This window comes from Lycium barbarum, chromosome 12 (genome assembly GCF_019175385.1).
Source record: "Lycium barbarum isolate Lr01 chromosome 12, ASM1917538v2, whole genome shotgun sequence".
NCBI lineage: Eukaryota > Viridiplantae > Streptophyta > Magnoliopsida > Solanales > Solanaceae > Lycium > Lycium barbarum.
Genome location: NC_083348.1, coordinates 83815567 through 83840854, shown reverse-complemented (window position 1 = coordinate 83840854; position 25288 = coordinate 83815567). Strand labels below are relative to the sequence as shown.

At 35.5% G+C, this 25288-nt stretch overlaps 2 protein-coding genes across 2 annotated transcripts; one reads left to right on the top strand and one right to left on the bottom strand.

The window, feature by feature from the left end:
- Positions 1-204: 204 nt before the first annotated feature.
- LOC132622078 (uncharacterized) lies at positions 205-3159 on the top strand. Its single transcript, XM_060336605.1, has 3 exons — positions 205-495; positions 1139-1584; positions 2526-3159. Exons 1-3 carry the CDS (start codon positions 331-333, stop codon positions 2962-2964), a joined length of 1050 nt encoding a protein of 349 aa, XP_060192588.1. The 5' UTR covers positions 205-330; the 3' UTR covers positions 2965-3159.
- A 998-nt stretch (positions 3160-4157) lies between these two features.
- On the bottom strand, positions 4158-17371 carry LOC132622321 (homeobox-DDT domain protein RLT1). Its single transcript, XM_060336910.1, has 19 exons — positions 16563-17371; positions 15197-15649; positions 14251-14354; positions 13473-13757; positions 13270-13356; positions 12988-13152; positions 12658-12880; positions 12100-12200; positions 11136-11222; positions 10852-11004; positions 10606-10758; positions 9461-9670; positions 8959-9370; positions 8645-8829; positions 8047-8568; positions 6841-7437; positions 6575-6679; positions 5579-5842; positions 4158-5313 (listed from the first exon to the last, which is right to left on the bottom strand). The coding sequence occupies exons 1-19, from the start codon at positions 16687-16689 to the stop codon at positions 4510-4512; spliced, it is 5037 nt and encodes a 1678-aa protein (XP_060192893.1). The 5' UTR covers positions 16690-17371; the 3' UTR covers positions 4158-4509.
- Positions 17372-25288: the final 7917 nt, after the last annotated feature.

Below are 25288 nucleotides of genomic sequence, written 5' to 3'. Positions count from 1 at the left end.
AGAACTGTAAAGTATCATCATCAGTATCAGTAGTAATAAATACGGTTAAAATGTCTTTCTGAAAATAGCGAATTAGTTTCCACGTCAAAACAACTGGTGGGCTTTAATTCTCAACTGAAATCTGGAAAGTTCTACATTATTCCCGCTTCTACTACCCTCTATTTTCCAGACTCATCTCTCTCCTTCTCTTAATAAATAATTATAACACTACCCCTGAAAACCATTCAACAAGCAAATACCCAAACACAAACACTTCAATCCTTCTATTTACACAAAACAACACAACAACCTTTTTTTTTTTACATATAGATTAACCTAACAAGTTAGGAGATGGGTGTAGATTACTATAAGATATTGCAGGTTGATAAGAATGCTAAAGATGATGATTTGAAGAAAGCTTATAGGAAATTGGCTATGAAATGGCATCCTGATAAGAACCCCAATAACAAGAAAGAAGCTGAGGCTAAATTCAAACAGATTTCTGAAGCCTATGAGGTAAATACATTAATAATTCTTGATTCATTCTTATTATTGAATATAGTTCACTATATTTAGTTTTTTCATTTGTATCTTCTTTTTTGTTTTCCAATACTTTGGTTCTTGGAATTTGTTTATCTTATTTGCTAACATGGAGTAGGTGATTCATCATGTAAAACTAGAATTGAGGCTCAATTACCTATTCAAGAATAAGACTTATTGAATATTGTTCCCATTATTACTAGTTTCGAATCGTGCGTCAGCTGCCCTTCAGGATTTTCAGTTATCAAAATAAAATTAAAAAAATTATTCAAGATTGTTCTCAACCTAGTGGATCACTTTGGATTTTCTTTTTTAATGTGGTAAACTATAAGACAAGGTGTCATATATATTTCTTGCTTATTTTTCTTCATTCTGATTATTGAACAAAGCTACTAAATTTGTGGTTAATTGTATTAACTACTGCTAGTTTTTTTTTTTTTTTTCATTCGTTATATTCTTATTTGTTTTTCAATACTTTGCTAATTTGTTTATGTTAAACCAGATTCAGGTCTCAATTACCTTTTCAAGATTGTATTTTTATGATTTATTCAAGATTGTATTTTAAATTTGGAATTATGATTATGTGTCTAATTTGATTTAACTTGAAATTGTCATGCAGGTCTTGAGCGATTCACAGAAAAGGGCAATTTATGATCAGTATGGGGAAGAAGGCCTTAAAGGTCAAGTGCCACCACCAGATGCTACTGGTGGACCTGGTGGGGCTACATTTTTCCAGACAGGGGAAGGACCAAATGTATTTAGATTCAATCCAAGAAATGCCGATGATATCTTTGCAGAATTTTTCGGATTTTCGAGCCCATTTGGTGGTGGGGGAATGGGAGGTGGGGGTATGGGAGGTGGTGGTAGTGGGATGAGAGGTACGAGGTTTTCTAGTTCAATGTTTGGGGATGATATTTTTAGTTCATTTGGTGAAGGCAGACCAATGAGTAGAGGCCCACGGAAGGCGCCACCGATCGAACGAACATTGCCTTGTAGTCTAGAAGAACTTTATAAGGGGACAACCAAGAAGATGAAAATCTCTAGGGAGATAGCTGATGCGAGTGGGTAAGTAACCTAATCAATTTTTCAGATTATTTGGCTTGTATTGTTATGTACTCATGTTTATACTTTCCGTTAGTTCAATAATTATGTTCCCTGCTTGGTCAACTTGTGAATTAGTATATGCTGAATTCATTGCACTTCCATGAATGGGTCCTTCACGTTGTAACATTCTTATTTTGATGATCCCTGTTTTCTCTCATATGATTTTTCACTGAGGAGAGCAATCTAATTATTGACCAATGTTCATCTGGGACTCGTATTTGTTGCATACTTTTGTAGTTAATGTTATATTCTTTTAGTACTTGTGTTGAATTTGTGGCTAAGGCGGATGGGATTATAGGTATCGGATGAAGTTTTTAATTCCAAATTATGCTTCAATGTCAATATCAAGTTTATCATAAAAGAATAAGTAGGATAGGGTGACTTTTCTGAACATACATGTTTTTCATGGACCAAAATGGTGCTTGTGGCTATAACTTTTTCACTGCTGTGGAAACATGCAAAAGATCAAAGTAATGTCCCGCTTTGTTTGTCTCATCGAATTACATAAAGTTGCTACTGTTGCAGTTTGAACTTTATCATAATTCCTGACCTTGCTGCACCTTTTTGTAGTGATTATTGGCTTATTGATGTGTTCTTAAAGTGTTTGTGCTTAATATTTGGTTAAGCAGTATGCCATGATAGACATCAGATGAAGTTTTTACTTCCAAATTATGCTTCAATGTCAATAGTAAGTGTATTATGAAGGAATAAGTTGGATAGAAGTACTAGCAGCTTAAAAGCGTTGATCTTTCTGTTGGCACAGCAGATCATTGATGTGTTGAGTCATGGCACTTTATAGTTCATTTTAAAGCGAACTTTGTTAGTTATGGAGGCTCAAGTTGCTTTCTGTTTGCTGTATACCATTCTGAATTCATTATCTGACAACTGGTTTTCGTGTGCAGGAAGACTTTACCAGTAGAAGAAATTTTGACCATTGACATCAAACCGGGCTGGAAAAAGGGAACAAAGATTACATTCCCAGAAAAAGGAAATGAAGAGCCAAACGCCGTCGCTGCAGATCTCGTGTTCATAATTGACGAGAAACCACACAGTGTGTTTACAAGGGATGGAAATGACCTTGTGATCAATCAGAGAATCTCACTTGCTGAAGCATTAACAGGCTACACAGTCCATCTAACGACGCTGGATGGAAGAAAACTGACTATTCCTATCGACAATGTAATTCATCCAAACTATGAAGAGGTTGTCCCAAGGGAAGGAATGCCAATACCCAAAGAGCCTTCAAGGAGAGGGAACCTGAGGATCAAGTTCAATATCAAGTTTCCTACAAGGTTAACAGCAGAACAGAAGACCGGAATTAAGAAATTACTTGCTTCCTAGGCCAAATAGTTGATAAGCACCCATAGTTAGTGTCAGTCTATGTTTCGCTTTTGTCCTTGATTTTTTTTTTTTCCTCCTTTCTTTCTATCTGGGGATAATTGGTTCCCTTGTAGTCTTTCTATATTTAGCTACATATTGTGAGTTTTGAGACAATAAATGAATAATGTGAATATAATCTAGGATTGGCATTTTAAACTTTTGAAGAGTTCTCTTTTAAACTCATTGTGTACTTAGCGGAGCTAGTTGGATTATTTGTCTGGAGCACAACCTTGTATAATTGTGAAAATGATTCTTGTAGGTATGTAGATAGGTTAACTATAGCAGGTGCTAAGAGAAAACGAAAACAAGACAATTTCGTGTACCGTTTCTCTCCTCTCTTTAAATCAGTTAAAAGTTGTAAGTTCATTAATAGCTGATGGTTTTAAGCTTATAATTACTCTTAGTTTAACTAAACCTCCGACATTCTGCTGAAAGTATTTTTCAACATTTTAACACTTACCCGCTAAATTTAATTAGTTAAGTCATACCAGCTCAATACTGTAACAGGGAAGTCATAAGTGAATACAGTTAGAAGTATCCCATGTTTAGTTGGTGGGACAACTCTTTTGTTATCCTACCCAATTTTATCTATATAGAATAAAAGGTGAGATAAGTAATTTGAGGGTGGAATAAGTTATCTTATCCCACCCAATCCCGTCTATATGGGATAACTTATCCCTCCTACTAAACGACCTTAATGCTATCTCGTGAGTTTGAAGTTGTCTGGCTTAAGGGCACGATGAACAAGCATAGGCATCGTTGCAATTCTCTATCTAAAGGATTTAACTGTATAAAGGAGGGCGAGAAAGTGTCCCTGAGTAAGTGATCTGCAATTGTCTATCTAAAACTTGGGAGAAAAAACCTAATGGTTGATTGCAAATGGTGATTAGGAATTGCAAGATCTGAGAATGTAAGTTTTATTAAATTCTGCATGACAAAGGGAATTCTAACATTAATAAAGGGATCTATTATTTGAAATCACGTGACAACAAAGTAGCAGAGAAGAACAAATTGGTATAGGTTGGAGCTCTTTTGGCGCTAACAAATCACAATGAAGCAAAAGATATTGGCTAACAGGTTATCAATTACAGCTAAGTGGTGGTTCATGTTCATACTATCTTCAGACACTGAAGTAAACGATGAGCCGCTAATCATTAACATAAAACTAAAATTATCAGAAACGTGCAACTGTGAAATTTGACATAGCTGTTTTGATCACCAACCCCATTACACAATTGCACGACGGTATTGGAACCCGGGACTAACCAGTTTTATACTATTCTAACATATGCTATGATGATAAAATGTTACCAAAACCTGCTCCTTTAAGGCTATACACAAAAGACAAGCCAGCTCTCGGGCTTCATCTCAAAAGAATACCAAAGCTTCTCCCAAAAACAAAAACCAAAAAAAAAAGAATGTGATGTCGCCAGACCTTTGTGCTCCCGGCGATCAACCATCAGAGCTATATTGCGATTGTCAAGCCCCCCGAAAACCTTGGCAACCTCAATCACTATAATCTTCAGACTCTGAAGAGTCCGATTCTTGCTCCTCATTGACACCCCCATCCCTATCTGAGTCGCCATCGTCCATGTTATCGTATCTTTCCAGATTTTGGCCTTGGCTTCTGTATCTATCATCCAGATTTTGGCCCTGGCTTCTGTATCTATCATCGTTATCATTATCAGGCTCCTCATCGTCATCGTCACTGTCATCTTCAATGCCATCACCAGCAGAAACAACATGATCCTCATCTGACATTTCCATTAAATCACTCCTGTTAAACTCGTACGTATTTTCGGGAGCACTGTCATCAGATTCAGCAACTTCCATACTATTACTACTATTATCATTTGTGGCTTCTATCCCTTCCATATTCATGCCAAACTCTTCCCTCTCATGCTTTCTAGGTGATACTACAAGACTTAGTCGGCTGCTTCTGTCACCCAAATAATCTGGTTGAATCTCTTCAACAACTTTCTTCTCTATTCTCCTCTTCCTGACAGTTCGGCGACCTCGTACATGTCTCTGACCATGCTTTTCCCCCTGCTTAATAAGAACTTGAGTTAACGTCTCACTAGGTCTTACAACAGCCCTGCCAGATTCTGGTGGTTTGCTAGCAGTTCCTTTCTGCAACCTTCCACGCGGACGACCGCCTCCTCGCCCACGAACAACTTGCCTACTTCTTGAGCTGCTAGGCAAATTGCTGACATAATCCCAGTTTTCTCCTCTCAACGGTCCATCATGATCCATTTCTGTTGGTTCTACCTTTTGCAGAACTTTCAAAGAAGCATACCCCAAAGATGGCTTCTGTATGCAAGAAAAAATAAGTTAACAAGATAATTCAGAAAAGCATCATTAGCCAAAAAGAAATGGCATCTATTTTATAGTGGCAAGTATTATCTGCAGTCCTCAAGGCGATTAGCCAGTGGACAGAAAAAATACATGCTGACAAATTTTCTTTCACCAAATAAATCCACAAAGACAGTATCATGCAGTACAAACATGGATAAATAGTAAAACTCAACATAATTAATAACACAATTACTTGAATTATAAGGGAAGACAACTCAACTGGAAGGCGGTCTACTTTATTTTTTAACTCAACCTCAGTTTTCTGCTGAGGATCATAGGATATGGAGGCATCAAGCTCCAAAAGTCTGAGAGCCACTGCAGGGGTGGTCTGAGGTATCCACGGAAGTTGTGGTACAGATTCAGGGCAAGTAGATTCACAAGCACCCTTTCTTGATAAAGCACATAGACCCATCAATTCTTCTGCAGTCTCATAGTCGGCAGACAAGTAATCACGCTTGATGACGCCCTCTAACTGAGTCAGAATCTGCAAAAAAATCCACATGATCAAAAACAAATTCTTCTTGCAGCTTCTGAATTTTGAGAGGGTGTATAGGAACAGGTTCAGGAACAGCTATCAAATCAGCCAAACTATCTGAATTTGCCATGCTTTCTGGCAAAGTACAGTTCTTCAGATGATCACAGCATCATCAACACAAATAACTGGTTTGAGAACGACCACGGCAGGAGCAAACCAATTCCCAGATGAGGCATAACCTTTGCTTATATTCTACTCTTTCCCCTCTTTTCCCCCAACGAATATACGAAAGAGAGCTCGCTAGGGAAGAAATCTTGTCAGTTATCATATAAATAAGAGTAGCATATATTTTATTTCACTCAGCTCAACACCGTAAAATAAATCGTAGCTTGACAAGACACTTCAATCCGTTAAGCCTAAATCAGACTGACTCATGAAATGAATTCACAAAAATATAATCACTGTCCAAATATTAATGATTAATGACAGGGTATGGATGAGTCCCAAAGCAAATTTTCATAGTAAACTCGTAACATGGATTCCTCAAACTTCTTTGTAGTTGTCATGAGAAAAAGAATCTTCACCCTTTTCAGAAATTCGAAAATTTTGGAATTATATAAAAAGAACTAGAAATCATATTTGTTTATAATTAAACAAATCTAAGAATCATTTTAAAACTCGTAAGTAAAGATTCCCCAATAATAATGCCAGATAAAATGAGTCAAAGAGAGTGAGATAAACCTGAAGAAGATCCTCAGGAGACGACGAGTTTTGCAGCTTCGTGCCCCACGTCTTTCTACAGTCTTCTGTCCAAGATGATTGAAGTGCCTCGTATGGCACATAAACCTGAGAATTCCAAAGCAAAAAGTTAATACTAAACATCAGGGTTAAAGAAACATCACAGTTAAAGAAACTAAAAGCTGTCAACAGGTTGTGCCTCATATGTACTTGATGTTCATGTCTGTCCCGACATAAGAAAGACAAACATATATCTCAAAGAATCTCACCTCAAGGAAACTTAATACGGCCTTCATCAATCTGACTCTTAGAGGACAAGCATTTGAAACCTTCACCAAATTATCGTAATCAATGTTCAGATTGTCCATAGAATCCATTGCCTGCTCAGCGAACTTGGCGTTCATTTCAACTTTGCAACTCATTTTGTTACAAGAAGGACAAACGCCCTCCCCTGAAAGATAAGAATCTAAGTAGTGGCCACAAATTCCCAAAAGCGGCAAGCACCTTTTCTTCCCATACCGCATGGCACATAAGATTGATGAGCTGAGACATTCTTTCCACATCCAGATCTGGAAACCTTGGTATCTCTTGAAGGCATTCTTTTTCTCTTCGTCATTCCTCCCGAGGTCAATTTTAAAAGACGAAGATGTTTCCCAGCTATCGGAACTCATTCCATATATGGTACTGCTAGGACTGTCTGCAGTTGCACCAGAGGCTGGGCTTGAACTAGCTGCAGAAGATTCTCTTCTACATTTGGTTTGCCGCACACGTTCCTTGAAAGGACCCTCAATCTTTTGCAACATAATATGCAAATGTGATTCCCTGATCCCTCGAGTATCCAGAGAAGCCAAAAGACAATCAAATGCCTGCAGGTAAAATAAAGGATTAGTAGATAACAGGTCATAGCTAGATCTGGTATATTTAGGACGGACTAAATCTTGCCAAGATCTATATAACTACAGATAGGGTGTTTCCCTAACCCCAATAACTTCCTTTAGTGAAAAGCAACAATGTCCACAGCACTTGTTGAGTATTACCAGACATGTAAACTACAGATCATCTGGTTCTTCATTTCTTTGTCATCTCATTGTAAGGCTGCGTACAATAGACCCTTGTGGTCTAGCCCTTCCCCGGACCCCGCGCATAGCGGGAGCTTAGTGCACCGGGCTGCTCTTAGTCATCTCATTGTTCATTGTTTATCTCTTCTTCAGTCATAACTTGCCATTTCTTACACCTAAATATAGAAAAACTCTTTGCAGAAATGCAAGGTAAGGCGGCATATACAATAGAGCCATCCGGTCAGGCCCATCCTCGGACCCCACACATAGCAGGAGCTTAGTGCACCTGGCTGGCCACCCTTTTGTAACCAAAATAGTGCAAACACCTTCCCTTACGTAAAACATATATTCAGCCTACTAAACTTAACGATTTACTAACAGCGAAGTGCATTCTGAAAAAGAACGAAAGGAGCATACCTCTTCAGTGTCGATAAGTCTCCAGCAGCCTTGAGGTGATTCAAAAAATATCCTGCCAGAACCAGGATCTTGGCTAGAACCAGAGGCAACAAATAGCCAGTAGCGATTACGTCTGCGGTCTTGACCTAAAGGCAAGGACCTGTACACATACATCTCCTCTGCTTTGTGGCCAATGAAAGACTTTAACTGCATGCGTGACCTTTCTGCCGTATTCCCACTTGGTACGGCGAATTGACCCACAAAGGTTTCTTGTGCAGCTGAACTCTTTTCAGCAGGAATGCTTTCAAAGTGGTTCTGAAGATTGTCTACGATAACAGCAGGTTCATCCTTAACCAGCGTGGTTGCTGATGTTCCTTGATTTTTATTGTTTGGAAATCCCAATGGGCTTTGGCTACCCTCAACCACAGCATTGAAGGAACAATCATTAAATTTATTGATCGTCTCCTCCTTCAATCTTCTTTTATCCAACTGGGATTCAGCCCACATCTGTTTTTTCAAAGCATTTGCTGCATCCAGACGATCCTGCAAAACCCATCTTTGTTAGATAGCTGAAAGAGACAGTAATGGCCAATAATGAAAAATTTACCAGATATATTACCTCAAGAATTGCACGGATAGAATTCCCTTCATTTGCTATGCCAATCAAGGCAACAAGAGCACTTAGACGCTCCTCAACACATAGGTCAGAGTATTCACCTTCTGTGAGTCCTTGAACCCATGGCTCACCTGCTTTGCTCTCGTCAATTTCTGAACATTCTTGGCTAGGGTTACTTCCCTCAATACCTATAAGAGAGCATCAACAGATAATGAAAAATAGTGTTTCCAACAACTACTACTATGCTGTGCTTTCTAATTTAAAAAAGGGCCAAATAAAGGATAAAAATACATCAGTAGTTAAAACTATGTCCTTACCAACAACATCAACTCCAATTTGTTGTGCAACCTCATCAGAGGTCTTACTTTTTCCATTCACCAAGCAGGCATCAAGTACTCTGCATTGCTCTCTATTCTTGTTTACACCATACGGAGTACCCAAGTCATCGACCTCTGGACCTTCAGCAACATCACCTTCACCTTCAGAATCATCATCTCTTTCTTCATCTTCAGCATTTTGTCCAGAGAGAAATCCATTAGCATATCTTTGTATTTTCTCCTTGGCTGCTGAAATAATTGCATCCGCATCAGCAGGATCTTTCCTGAAAGCAAGTCGAACATTGTACGTTGAAGGAGCAATTCTTTCAAAAAGTATTGGATCCCTTGACAAAGCAACAGATATAGAGGCTTCTGGAGTCTTGCTTGTTGAAAGGTCACGTAACCCAGATTTCTGGAAAACAAAGCATAGAGAAGAATTAACAAGAAAAATCTTCAAACACATCGAACCATAATTGAAAAGGTTCACAGCGAGAACAGTTACTTGAATCCTTTCCGCAATATCTAGAACATTCAAGCCCTTGTCTCCCTCGAGAGCGAGAACATGATAAGCAGCAAATTTCACAGTCCCTGGTGTCAACCGATGCCTGGATTTGCGCTGCGACATAAATCCTTTCTCTTGCATAATTGCAACAGCATTTACAGCTGCTGAACCACTTCGCAGAGTGGACACAATGTCTTCGCAATCTTTAGTCTGCGTAACAGGGAAACATCACCATAATTAGACATAGCGCACCATCTATTTGATGTAGAAAGTCGAAGAGTGGATGCAGGCAGGATAGCATTCGAGGATAACCATTTAACAGTAAACCAGCATCTCACAAAAAAACAACAATTAAGCCTCAATTCCAAGCAACTTAGGGTCGACTATATGAATCCACTCTGACCATGCCGTTCCATTTAAAAACCACAGCACATAGGTCCAAAAGGTAAAGCTTCCAGCTTTATCCCAAAAAAAAAAAAAAAAGTAAAGCTTACTAATCCACAATATTAGCTAATTGAGATAAGTTTGGAGAGCAAATGGCTAGGGATGATGGATTAAAAAGTGAAATATTTTATGGCTAGGAAGCTAATTTCGATGATAATCCATCAGTAGCAGATTGACTTTCCCACTGTCATCCAATTTTGTACCAAAATTTCACTTAGCAGACCTACATAGCCACATGTATACCAACATTTTCTTTGTAATAGTGGTGTTTGAGCCAACTTACACTCGCATCGACTATCCTACCAGGTACCCTGCTCACCCAACCTAATGACGGAAGAAGGTATACATCCAAATGCAGCTACTGTCCGTCCTATGGTTATAGCAGAGAGCAATTACGAAAAACAGCTCAAACACGGTTAGAGTGTTCCCTTTAGCATAATCGCAGATTGTTACTTTAATTTCTAGTGAAGTTAAATTTGGAAACATAAAAGAAAAAAGAACTAAGTGAGTTTTTGCATTATACATCTCAATAAGCTTTGACTAACTTCAAAATAACCAATAAGAAGTTCACCATATCTCCATCCGCAGTAAACCATATCACATTACTTAGATTACTACCAAATATTAGATCTTAAGCCACAGGAAAAAATAGAATCCACGATATATTGCTAAGATGAAAATAAGGACAGAAGATGTAGCACCTCATCAGAATCATTCAAACAAGCGCGTTCTCTCTTTTTCTTCAATGGAGGTCCAAATCCAGCAGAGAGCGCAAATTGACGCAGTACTTCAGGCCACGTCAGAGGATTTAAGTGCTTCTGCCAATTGCGTATGTCAAAACCCCAAAGATATGCCTGTCAATGAAGTTCACAAACTGGTCAGCTTTGATCATCCCACAAGAGAGTACATTTACCGCCTAAAGAGTTAGTATGCACAGCAGTGATTACCCCTTCAACTATTTGAGGATGTCCACCTTCAGGATTGACAGCATTATACTGATTTGTCCCAGGCCCACCAGAAGGAGTTCGAGCAACATCTTCAATATCTTTTATAACCAGTTTCAGAAGAGCAATATGTATCTCAGCCAGCAATCTGGAATCCTGAAAAGAGAAACCAAAAACTATGGAAATCAGCCCTCATCCAGCCTTTCTTAAAAAGATAGGAAAACTTGAAAGCCCAGAACAAGCAGAAAAAGTCATTTCCACAATTAACTTTAACCAAAGGTACTCACATAGTCATGGAAAGCTTGAATAAATTCATCAAGAGTGAAAGGCCAAAGCCCCAGAATATCCGCAAAATTTAAGCAGAATCTCCAAGCCTGTAAAAATAAGAAGCTTTGATGTTTATTAAAGGCACTAAAGAGACCTGACTCAACAATAAAAGAGCAAAATCAATATAAAAACGTACAGAACTTGGTTTAGAACGTCTAATATGTACTTCAACTGTTTTTCCCGTGTTCTATTATCCTTCCTGAGTTTGGTGACTACCATTTTAGTTCACACCAATTAGCATCCACCCATCCAAGAAATGATGACCTATTTTCCACTTTGTTCTGCCCAAAAATACTGACCAGTTTCTTTAAATTCTAAATTTCACTCCCTCGTAAAGTCAAACTAATATAAACCAAATACTCTACATCATTTATAACTTAATGCATAACATCCTTTCAAGTATTAACATTTCCTCCACCATTCAATTTAATAATCACATTAAGTTTTTTAATCCACATGCCAAAATCATTACTAGTGAGACGGGGCACATGACATTACCAGTTTGCTTGTACGATTTCAAAATACCCTTAATAATGATGTTTAAGTATGTCAATCTTAAAAAAAGATGTAAGATAAACTTGAAACTTGCGAATGAAAGAAATTCCTATGATAAACTGACAAAAAACATCAACTTTTGACTCAATATAACCCAGAAGAAAAGAGAAGTTTCTCCCCCATACTTTGCCTATTCCAATCTGAAATATAAATAGGCGTGTAATGATAAGTGATTTAAAATCCTTTCGCCAACCAACAATGAAGTACAGATAAACTAATAGGATAGACCTGCGGCTTAGATAAATAGATAATCATCAAAATTGAAGCAAAAACAGGAATTACTTGATAAATGGAAGGATAAGAGAAACATCAATCAACTTGCAATATAAACAAATTAAAATGAGCCATTTAAATGATTAAGCAGCATACCATAAGAAGATTCCCAACATTGTCATCTGAAGCAATCCAGGGTTGGATGGAAAATGGCTTTTTCAATTGGACAGACTTGGGAGGAAATTCACACAGAGATTCTGGATCACATAAGACATACTTCAGCATCAAACCAAAAACTTCATCACCTTTGCAGATAAGCAGCTTAAATAAGGCAGAGAGAACAGAAAAGAATGAATAACATGTATAATTTTCTACTTCGGGCTGGATTACATATAAAACTTGTACCAAGAATTGCAGGTAATCAGTGGCTTTCCTGCAAGCACTGCCATATAACATGCTTTTCGTAAGGGATACCAGATGCAACGAAAATGAGGTTCCAACATTTACAACAACAACATACCCAGTGAAATCCCACAATGTGAGGTCTGAGGAGGGTAAAGTGTACGCAGACCATACCCCTATCTCGGAAGACAGGGAGGCTGTTTCCGAGAGGTTCCAACATTTGTTACTAACTAATCTGGAACTAAAGCATTAAACTAGAACATGCATGCAGATTTAAGTTTCATTGCGACAGTCAGGTTAACAAACTCCTACCTCGAAATGACTCAAGGTTCTGCAAAGTGTCATAATTAAGAGACGTAATTGATGGTAACCCTTTGCTAGAAGCAGTCAGCTCCATAAGTTCCAAGCGCTCATCCTCAATCAGCTCCATTGATTCTTTAGTAATTTTGCGTGCCATTGCCCTCTCCATAGCAGCCTTCTGTTTTGCAGCATCCCTCTCTTTCCGTAGCTCTTCTTTTTGCTTCTTCCTCTCCACCTAGAGATTACAAAACCAATAGTACGAGGAAAATTCAATTAGCAGATTTTGAAGAAAAAAAAAATGAAAGCAGGGGAAAAAACAAAATTCTCATTCCGAATGCCTACCCTCAAGAGCTCCTTCTGCAAAAACCTCTCCCTCCTCTCCATTTCACGCTTTTCCTCTCGCTGAAATCGCTCCTCCTTCCTCTGCTGTTCACGCATCAGCCTTAGTTCTTCCTTTCTTCTTTCACGATCCTGCCTCTCCATTTCCTTTTTCATTTGTTCTTCCCTCTTACAAGCAAATATTAAAATGTCAGTTGTAAAAACAAGAAAAATAGTTTTCCAATGTTTACACTTTTGAAAGAAGATCCAGAAGCTACACATCCAGAAATGTAAAATATTGCTTACTTTCCGTCGTAGAAGATCTTGTTTCTCAAGTTCTTTCCGGATCCGTTTTTCATTGGCTTGAACTTCCCTTCCTCTAGCTTCTTCAATCTGCAAGAAACCAAAAATAAAGCCTACTGTGAAAAGCAACGAGAAGAAAACAGACTGGGGGAAAGCAGGTGCTTCTATGGCCAGAAAAAGATAAGACTTCTGAAGCTTCAAGTTACCTTGCGCTTCCGATCCAATTGCAAGATGTCCTCATTACTGGGGACGAAGTCATTATCCTGCAGAGGGGATGGAAAACGTCCCTCCCTGCTCTGTTGAGACATTGTACTGATGTTTTGACCTTCAACGCCATATTCCCTAACAAAATGTCCATTCCCTTGCATAATTGGCGCGTTTTTAGAAGGGCCATCAACAGGCGAATCATAAAGGTGAGGAGCTGCAATATGCCCATATTTATCAGATACAATCTTGGGCTCAGCAGGTTCACGATGACCACTTGTCAGAACCTGAAGATCAAGTAGAGGTAAGCTTCACTATCAAATTGACATGCTAATTAGTCTCACTTTCAAGTTTTACCATTCCAAAACTAGTGAATCCTGAGGCACCTTTTACACTACCTCCTAGATAACTAAAAACCACGAATGCTAGCGGTATTGCAGGAATCACACAAATTGACAGTGAAAATATCAGTCTGTTATACAAAGGCTTCACCAACAGACATATAATAATATCCCATCAAAAACTTATAGATTGCCGGGGCTAAATCACGATAGAAAATAAGCCACGCAATTATTCTAAGCTAGGAGCATGAAAAGAAATAAATGACTTGCAAAGTGACCAAACAGAGGGTCTATGAACATCCAGTGGAGCATAGCAGATGAGAGTAGCTCCTCGAGAAGACAGAAAGGATCCAAAATATTACCAAGTCCTATAAGGCTATAACCACTCAAAGGCTGTTTGCAATGTGAAAGAGCAAGAGACTGATCTCTTTATACATACCGGAGAAAGAGAGAGAGCTGAACCAACATTAACTTTAGCATCATATGGTCCATACAATTTGCTGTCATAAGAGTGCCTGTAATGGTCCCGACGTTCCGCCGTATCTGTGCCATAAATGACAAATAAAAGACAAAATAAGTCAAAAAACAATCAAAAAGAATTGTTTTTTATCCAAAATGAAAAGGTCTGAACAAAATATTGGAAGTCCACGTGTCGATAGCAGATAACACATTAGAAAAAAGAGGCTCCTGCGGTCCTACGGATACTAGTGAGCTTGAAAACTCTACGCTGTTAAAACGGCAGTCTGTGAAGTAACATGACTGCAGGGAAGTAGAATCCTCGGTCATGTTTCCAGATTAGTGAGGCATACTTCAGGGCAGCATCTCACAAAGCAGTGTTTTGATAAATACAGAATTATCTTGATCTCATTTGATATTCACATACAGCCAAGGATATTCATTACTTCTATCATTCACATCAAGTTATTACTGCTCTCCCTCCCAAAGGCGAACCAATAGGAGGCGAAAAGCACTCCAAAGAACCAACTTACAGCCATATATGCTGCTATAATCTCATAAAATTGGGGAAGAAAGTAACAAACAATAACATAAGGCATTCAATGATCCAGTGTTTTATTTGAAAATAATCTCACGCCTCAAAAGATAATCAAATCACGTTTGGACTTATATGACACTGAACTTTATGCCACAGAACTAAAGCTCTGTTTCAAATATAATCATATTTAAGAAGATAAATATGCATTCAAAAGCATACGGAGATAACATCATAAACTACACCTACAAGGATAGGGAAAGATGGGAACATCAAGGACAAAATAAATTGTTAAATTCTTTCATTTCAACACAAATATCCAGATTTAGAGGGCAAACATCATACACACATTTTATATTATAAGATCTCTAATAACATGAGTAGGTTGATTTACCGATAGGTGTCCCAAATGCACCAGGTGGCAGCTCATCAAACTCGACCCCAAGAATGGGACCATCCTCACGTAAAGGCTCTCCTAATTGTGCCTCTATACAAGCTATCACTCTGCGCTCCATTGCCCTCCTAGGTGATTCATAATATCTTATAGGCAGTGTTGGCATATCATCCCCATTATCAAACCGACTTGACTCTGACCCTGATCCTGACCTCGAAGCTGATCCTGAGCCACGATCACTAGCAGCCTCAGCAACCATTAAATCCTTTCCAGGTGACTCCATCAAATTTCTCTTACCGCCTGTCCCACTAGCGCGTGGCTTCTTTTCTGTCCCCCCTGATGTGTTTTTGTCCTTTAACCTCCTGTGACAAAACCACATCTGTAATTGCCGGTCCGTTAGACCTAATTTTTCTGATAGCTCAGCACGAGTGGCCTCAGATGGATACGTCTCCACTGCATAAATCAGAAAGCAAAACAAAAGAGAATTGATGAATCAAATATCACGAGTACAAAAACACAAACACATAATAAATTCAATAACTCAAGGTTCACATCAGTCCATGCATGGGAATAGCAGAACCTTTTACAAAGACAAAAAATTTGTCCATCGGATCTCTAAGTCTATGACAGCATTCAAACACATATAAGCAAAGTAGAAAAACATTACACAAGAATTGCATAACCCACAGAAACATTAATCCCAACACACAGAGCAAAATCAAAAGACAGAAGTACAAAACACAAACTAATATTAACACACTACTAAAGAACAATATAAGTTCAAACATGGGAATGATAGAATCCACAGAAAGACCCAAAATTTAACCCATCTACTAAAGATCTAGCACAGCATCCTCATCCCAGTTGTTTCCTACTGCATAAATCTGCAAAGTAGACACTACACAAAGAAATTACTCATCTTACACAACAAAATCACCTACTAATCTCATTATACATAGTACATAAACACCTATGAACAGCATAATACACCTAAAATTTCCCAAATTTCCACATCTACAAGCATTTCAAACAACCCCAGATCAAGAAAACATACACTATTGAAGAACCATAGGTTCAAACATGGGAATGATAGAATCCACAAAACAAAACCAAAATTTCCCCCATTCCAGTTGTTTCCTCCTACATAAACATGCAGAGTAGGTACAACTCAAAGAAAATACACATCTTACACAACAAAATCACCCTCCAACCTCATTATACAGAGTACATAAACACCTATGAACATCATAACACACCTAAATCTCCCAAATTTCCACATCTACAAACGATTCAAACAAACCCCAGATCAAGAAAACAAAAAAGAACAACAACATCAAGTCCAAAAGTGAATATAAAGAAGACATACTAGCATAAACTCTTTCTAGGGTTTCCAATTGAAAAGGTGTCTTCATCTGCCTTTTTGGCTTCTTGGGTCCTTCAGATGAACTCTGATTAACATTCTTTTGGCCTTCTCCATCAGACCCACCATCCATTTTTCAGATCTTTTCTTCAAGAAAACCCTAAAAAAACAACCCCTTTATAGATAGGTAACTATATATTCTTCCCGTGATAACCAAGAACACATGAATGAAGGATGAATAAGAATAAGAGGAAAAAAATCTAAAAAAAAAGGTGAGGTAAATAATAATAAGAATATATAGAAATAGAAAAGAGAATACACCCAATACAGAAGGGAGGTTAAGGTTAAAGAGGAAGAAATTGTTGGATAAAAAGGAACAGTATAGTAGAACAAGTCCCTCTTGTTGGTTCCAAATTCCATGTTCTTTAGGTGTGTAAATTCTATAATTTTTAATTTTTTCTCCCAAATTTTTTTGTTTTTTTAAAAACGAATTTCCCAAAACACGTTATGTTATTACATGTACATGTAGTAATACTTTTCTTTCTTTTGTTGCCTTTGTTGTTTGTTTTAAAACAAACACTTTTGAGTTTTGAGTCTTTTTTTTTCTTATTTTTTGACAATGAGATCACATGGAAATTTGTATGTGTGTGTTTCATTGATTGATAGGCACTTTTGTTTCTCTTTTTAAATTTTTATTTTCTTTTTCTTTTTCTTTTTCTTTTTTATTTCTATTTAAAGTTGGACTTTCTGGGTTTTTGGTACTTTCAGGTTTATCTTGAATTGAAATCTTTTGTTTCACATCTTTGCTTGAAGAATCTTCTCTTTTTGGGTGACTAATCTGATTTGTGAGGCTTCGGAATTTGTTTAAGTGGGCTCCATTATATTGGGCCTAGTATTGTCTTCATCATTGAAATGTTCTGATTGTAATGGCCTAACATTTAATGAAAGAGAGAAATTTCAAGAGAATTTTACACGGATAATCGATTTTTCGGTCCTATTTATAAAGGGAAACCAACCTAACTGTACCCTTCGGCCATCTCGGGTCCGGTATAACTTTGGTAATTTCTTCACAAGTTTATGCCGGGTCCGGCATAAAAGTTTGCCCATTAAAAGTATGCCCACACCGGCATAAACTTGTTAAGAAATTACCAAACTTATGCCGGACCCGGCATACTTATGCCTTATGGGCAGACTTGGCATAAGTATGCCGGGTCCGGCATAACTTTGGTAATTCCTTCACAAGTTTATGCCGGTGGGGGCATACTTTTAATGGGCAAACTTTTATAGTATGCCACATAAGGCGGAATTTTTCCTTAAGACATAACTAAAGTTTGCCTTATAAGGCAAAGTCTATACCTTAAGAAAAAGTTCTGCCTTATGGGGCATACTTTTGGTTATGCCTTAATTAAAAGTCTGCCCCATAAGGCATAGTTCCTTAAGGAAAAGTTTTGCTCCATAAGGCATAACTAAACTATGCCTTGAGGAAAAGTTATGCCCCCTCCGGCATAACTTTAGTTTTTCTTTAAGGACTTTATGCCGGATCCGGCATACACTCCCCCAGCCTTTCCTTGCAAAATTATTTTTTATTTTATGTCTGAGCTGGGGTTCAAACCCAGAACCTCATGTATCCAAGTGAAGGGCAAAATTTAAAGACCACAAATATGAGGGGCAAAATTTAAAGACCACCCCAAAAGAAGGGCAATCCGTGCAAAAAAATGTTTTTTTGCTCCCATAAACTTCATCACAGACAAAATTCGATTCACTGCAAAAAAAATGTGCCAATGAAATTCTTCTTCTTTCTTTTGTGAAGAAATATTCTTTGTATTGTTATGGTGAAAATGATGATGGTTTTATAGTTAGGGTGTCAACTGAGTGGGTTGGGCTGAAATTGGCATGTCCAAATGGGCTAGTTAATAAATAAATGGATTAATGACTTTCCCAAAAGTTACTTGGGCTAAAACAGGTTAGGTGAAATGGACTAAAAATGGGTCATTTGCACGATTGTCCTTCAAAGGCACTGGTCTTTAATTTTTGGCCTCAAAAGTTAGGCCTTAAGGCGCACTTTTGCCCAAACTCTGCCTTATAAGGTTCAAACTCTACCTTAAGAATTCAAAACTCTGTCTTGCGAATTTTTTTAAAATTTTTGACTAAGCGGAAGTTCGAACCCGGAACCCATGTGTTTTTAGGCAAAGGCCAAAAATTAAGACCAATAATTTGAGGGGTAAAAATTAAAGACCAGTGCCTTTGAAGGACATTCCGCGCAAAAAAATCACTAAAATTTGAGTCACAACCCGACCCGCCCAATTATTACTAAGTTTTAAATTTTTTGTTTTCTTATAATTTATTGGAGTACCTAATAATTTTTTTTCTTACACTATGGCTATATATAACATATCAAATAAAAATTATCTTTTAAAAAATATTTAGACGAAGTTTCTCGTGGTTCAATCTGGGCTGCTTATCAGCCCAGTTTTCAAACGAGCTAAATTAAATGGATCACAATTGGCTGAGTTAATAAAATAAGCGAGTCATTAACCCGTCCAAACCTAAACGGATTGGGTGGGTTATGATTTTATGGGCTGATTTTGCCACCCCTAGTCCTATTCTTTGTAATGGGTATGGTTGGTTTGATGGTGAATTTTTTTATGTTTGTTGTATTTAGATGTGTATGTTACCAGTGTGGAATGAGTGTATATATGACGTATGCGGAATGTACATTTAGTGTATGTCAGGTTTATGACACTGTATGTCTTATTGTATTATTGAAAATACAATGACATATACATGATATATAACATAGATTAAAAACAACGTATAGAATACATTTAACATCGTTGATTGATCCATCATACCAGAGCTTTCAGAGTGAAATAGATCCAATGTTGAAGTGTAAGTTTATTGTTGTTCCTTTTCTTCCTCCTCGTCCCCCCTTCTTTTTTTATTTTTATTTTTTACAAGAAGTATTTTTGTAATGTTTATGGTGACAAGTGATGGTTATGTTGTTTTCTAATGGTGGTTATAGCGGTACATGGTGGCAGTCTGGCGGTGGAACAATTGCGGCTAGGGTTTGTGAGAAGAAAAGATAGATACAAAAGAAAAGAAATGAAAATCTTTCGTTAAATAGGGTAATTATATTAGGGCCTTAATTTTGTATCTCTAAGTAAACGTTTCAATTTTCAAACTGTGCGTATAAAAAAGTTGGCTTAGTTGATAATCACAAACGAGTTTCTATGTGATATGGTAACTATGAAATGGAAGCATTTGGTAGAAGTTAATAAGTTTACTATAAACATATTAGGATGGAGGCGAATTAGTGTGCATACTTTCTAGTTTTCATTGAATATAGGTCTCAATCACAAAAATGATTTGATAATCTGAGTGAATCGAGATAAATGTCAAAAACACACTTCAAGCATCACTTTTTTTAGTCCCTGAACTTTTAGGTGTAAGAGTTTCTTACATAAACTATCATTAACTAGTTAGCAAAACACACCTTAAAACTGACAAGACTAAGCTCTCATTTGGCTATAGATTTTGGGAGCATGTTTTGAAGAATTGGCCAAAAAATTTTGATAGATTTTGAAAACAAATCTTCAAATTTCAAATTCAGGCTCAAACCTATTTCTGGGCCAAAATCTATGTTTTGGCCTTTTCAAAACTTTTAAAAACCACCCCAAACTTTTGTGTTTTATAAAAAAAGAACCATCTTTTTATGGCCAACTCATTTTTTTTATCGTGTTTCTCAATTAAAGTCGTATCCATCATGTTTCCACAATTAAAGCAGTATCTTCGATAAAGTGAACGAGCTAAGCTGTGCCCAAACAATAGAAGAAGAAACCCTGGGGAAAATTGCTCTGTCAACTGTAGAAATATGTTGTGAAGATAAAAATTAGAAGGTAATTTGCTAAGATCTGCTAATGTTTTGCTTGATTTGCATGGTTTTTCTTCAGATTTGTTTTGCTTAATTTGTATTAATTTTTCAGTTATTAGCAGTAACTAATAAAATATAACGCTCTACATAATTTGGGATTAGCAAGTATGTATGTTTTGTATGGTTGAATATTCTTGATTTGTTTACAAATTATGGGTATAATTAATGTTTCATGTTTTTCAAAACAAAAAGCGAAATATGCTTTGAAAAACTATGGCCAAACACATTTTTAAAACTTGAAAAACTTCAACCAAATCAAAAATTCCATTTTGTGTTTTTTGGGAATTTATGGCCAAACGCGAACTAAATATTTGAATTCAATCACCAAAACACGCGTGAAGCTTAATTTTTCAAAAAAAAATCTGTCTATTTGGCATGTGTAATGGCTTTATGAGCTGACTCATTATTAGGGCCTTAATGTGCATACTTTCTAGTTTCTACTAAATACTAGTTCATGAAAGCTCGTGCTGAGCCCGGGCCCAAGGTCAAGGTAAAGAGTACTCATAAAAATTTTAATTAGAAAAATTAATTTGTGTTGCGTTCTTTTCTCGAACAACTCCTTTAATATGGTTGCTTTTTTAATTATGTAGTGTTAATTTTTTAAGTTGGTCACATAATTAGTAGGCGTTTGGACATGCAAATCATCCAAAAAGGCATGATTTGGGATTTCAAAATTTGTAAATGTAAAACTTGATTCAGAAGTTTATATTTTGTAAAGTGAGACCCATAAATTTTTTAAAGGTAACAATGTTGGTTCGTCTTCTCGATCATCTGATCGGGAAATGCATGTTCGGCATGAAGAGATTGTTCATACAATGTGGGAGGATTATATTAAAGAGTAGTTACATTACTATTCATGTTAAATTTTCCTTTTTATTGAACTAAAGTTTGATCAATTGATGTTGTATATTTTTAGAAAGGCCTTCTAGTAGCGTATTGATTTTGTTATGAATTATGACTTGCTCATTTGGTAAGATTGTATAAGAATTAGGAAAGTTTTGATGGTTTTCACAACTTGTGGGGTTTTTTATGTCTGTAAGAAAAAATACAACTTAAGAAATCCAAACTACATGTCCAAACATGATTTCATCTCATGATTTCAAATCATGTCCAAATGGCTCCTTAGATAACTTACAAAAAGAATTGTTTATAAGGAATCAAGTATTTCAGGAAATAAGTATTAAAGAGACACAAATAACTTTTTTTTTTTAAACTAACATAATTTGAAGTATGTAAAACAATTTCAAACTAACTACAAGTGTAAACTGAAAAGACATTTTAGCATTTTATGAATTTGTTAACATATAATATTTATTTTAAGATGAAAATTGATGTTTTGGTGTATATTGATTAGCCGCTCGTAATCTCATCGGCTTATGCTGGTAAAATATGATGATTAAAGCCTAGGTCTAAATACATCTATACACACTATATTTATTCTTTCATTGAGAGATTTAGCGAACTTAACTATAAATAAAGATAAAATTAAAATTTAAAAAATTAACTCTTAACTTATTTTAATAGATGCTAATTCTAATTAAATAAAAATATACATTAAAAATATCAAATAATAAATGTTTTTCTTAATTTAAACTGTCTTTCCCTTTCAAAAAAATGTAGGTGAGGAAAAGGTATTTCTTCTCGTTTTTCTTCATCTTAGTGTAATATTATTTTGTAAAATTTACGTCATCATAAACTTATGCTATTTATCTCAAATAAGTTAGGATCGACTAAATTTAAATAATTTAATCATGTCTTCAATGCGACGACATAGCTAATAATTTTGTAAAATTGTGTTAAGATATAATTCATAAATTTATATTTTCAAAATACAATTTAAATATCATTAATGAATAAGAGCATGGGAAATTTAATAGTAATTTTAAAATTTGCCAAGTGAAAATACCATCTACAAAGTACTTTTTCTACAGTAAATGAGTTCTTTAAAATTATTGTATTTTCTTATCTTTGTCACAATTGTTTCTGTTAGATATGACATCATCAATTTAGACAACTTTTGAAGTTTTTTAAAGGATTTCAATCTTGTTATATTTACCCACTTGAATGTGACAATCTAAGTAATAAAGAAATAAAGTAGGGGTAAAAGTATGTGATACAAGAACGGATACGCAGAAACGAGAAATTAAGAGGATACGCGGAAACGAGAAATTAAGAAGATAAACAAAAGGAAAAAAAAAGATAGATAATTTGACACAACTTAAGATTCAATTTAGCAACCAAAGTTATAGAAAACTAAGACCTCTAAATTATCATCAAAAGAAACACCAAATTCTTAAAGTGACCTCAAGAGAAACAAAGTCCCAAGCAACCAACCTTCTCAACAAAGAATTCAACCAAAAGCTTCAACAAGTTCTCATCTCTCACACTCCCAATGGAGTTTTACAATTTCACAATTTCAATATTTCATATCATAAAAGTCTACCAAATGAAATAAACTAAGTATTTATACTAGATAGAAAATGAAGACTACTATGGCTATTACAATAATACCCTTAATGAAGTAAGGGCCTTGTTTGGTTAGTAGTCTTCTCAAAAGATGAGAAAAGCCTTTTTCTCCCTACTTCATCCAAATGAGGCCTATACTTCCATTTTAGCATATTCTTGAGCTTCATGCCTTCAATCCAAGCACCTAATAAGTCTCCAAAGACGTGATCCCTAACTCAGCTTGAAATGGATATTCTTGATGAAGCTCGGCTTGTATCAGTATGGGATAGAAAAAGTACATATCCACATGCAAAAAGTTAATTTGAGGGATCATGTATTACCAAAATAAGTTTGAAAGTGTCTTGATTTATTGAAAATATACTTTAACATATATGCAATAAATATCAAATACAAGGGTAAAATTGAAAGTGCAAACCATTTGGTTAGCAAACTCTCCAACAAGAAAGTTGAGAACTAACTAAGGCCTACAAAATCCATTACATTGTCACTTATTATATATATATATATATATATATATATACTAGTTTTGTGAGGCCCCCAATATAAAAAAAAAATTAATTAAAGAAATATAATTTATGTTAGTAATATTTAAATCTCATATAAGTATATTTTCAATATATAAAAGCAAAAATTTTATTTCACTCCTTTAATATTTTAACTTTCATTTTGATAAAATTATTTATTTCAAATCAAATGCGGAGTCAGAATTTGACAGTCATGAGTTCTTGATCCTAATTTATTTATTGTTATTTTGTTCATTAATAATCTATACATAGTTAATGAACTTTAAAGACAAATGCAAAATATGTGCAGCGGATTGGGGGGGGGGGGGGGGCTGCTCATCTCTTAATTAGGGTTCACGAGTTCGAGCTTGGGTAGAAAAAATCTTTGGAGGGAGCGTTTTCCTCGAATAGGCCCTACAAAATGTGAATTATCTGGATTAATTGGGCTCAAATGCGGATATCGGGCACCAGATAGAAAACCAAAAAAAGGAAAAAATGAGGTAGAAGGTTCGATTGTTTTTTAAAAGTAAACCTTAAGAACAAAAAGTAAATTTGATTTTAAAAAATAAGATTAGGACCTAGAAATAATTAATTGAAAAATTTGACATTTTATTGAAAGCTTTTGTGAGGACTACAAAAGCCTCTTAATTGCCCCTTATATATAATAGTAATATTTATTTTGAACTAAGTATAAAAGTTAAAAATATTGCTCTATAATATAAAACTGAGGGAGTAAAGAGAAAAAAAAAACACAAAAGATTATTACAATATCTATATACAAATTAAAGAGGGAATGAACTTAAGAAAAATAATTAGTGTTAAGAATTAAGAATAACCAACCAAAATGCAATAATTGGAACACACTTGGTGCAACATGAATGGTCAATAAAAAATGTAAGGACTACAAAACGTGCATATTCTCCCTTATATATAAGTATAATATATATATATATATATATATATATATATATATATAAATAATAGTAATAGGTCTCAATCACAAAAATGATTTGACAATATGAGTGAATGTAAGAAAATGAAGTTTTTTTCTCTTAGTAAAACTTGAACTCAGTGAGTTATCAGATTAAGATTTTTATTATGTAGTCAAATTTCCTGTGTACGAGAAATACATATTTCATTAGTGTTTCAACTTACACCTTTTTTCACAAATTTTAACTTTATAAGTAATCTTTTACCCATATTAATTTGCAACATCTGTATTTAAGAGTGAGTCTGGCCAAGCTACTGAAATCACTTATTAAATATTTCTCATCAAAATGATTTTTGGAATAAGTATTTTAGCAGAATCACAATTTTTGTTTGATCAAATTATTTAAGCAGTGTTTTCTTTAGTATATTATGTTTGATCAATCTTTCCAAAAAATTCTTTCAACTATTAATTTTTTTTTAAAAGTTACTACTAATTAATTTGATAACTAAGAATTTTTTATATGAGTAATCTTGTCATAAAAAATGCAGGACACATATATTTAGTGAAACTATTCCTTCAATTTTCATCATCAGCTTAAAAGCTGAAAAACAGTTTTTGAATCACTCAATAATACTTACTCCCTCTCTCTCAAATTATTTGTCGCTTTTTTATTTTACACGTTCCTTAAGAAATATTAATTAAACGAGATATTTGACTAACTTTACCTTATTTATATCTAAGTTATAATCTCTCTCCATTATATATCTACTCCATTTATGTGTCATTTCATTAATGACCAAGTAAAATAGGGAAAAAAATAATTAATTATGTCTTCAACTTCTAAAATAATAAATAATTTAAGATAACTATTTTTAGTAATCACGATAAATATTTTGAGACG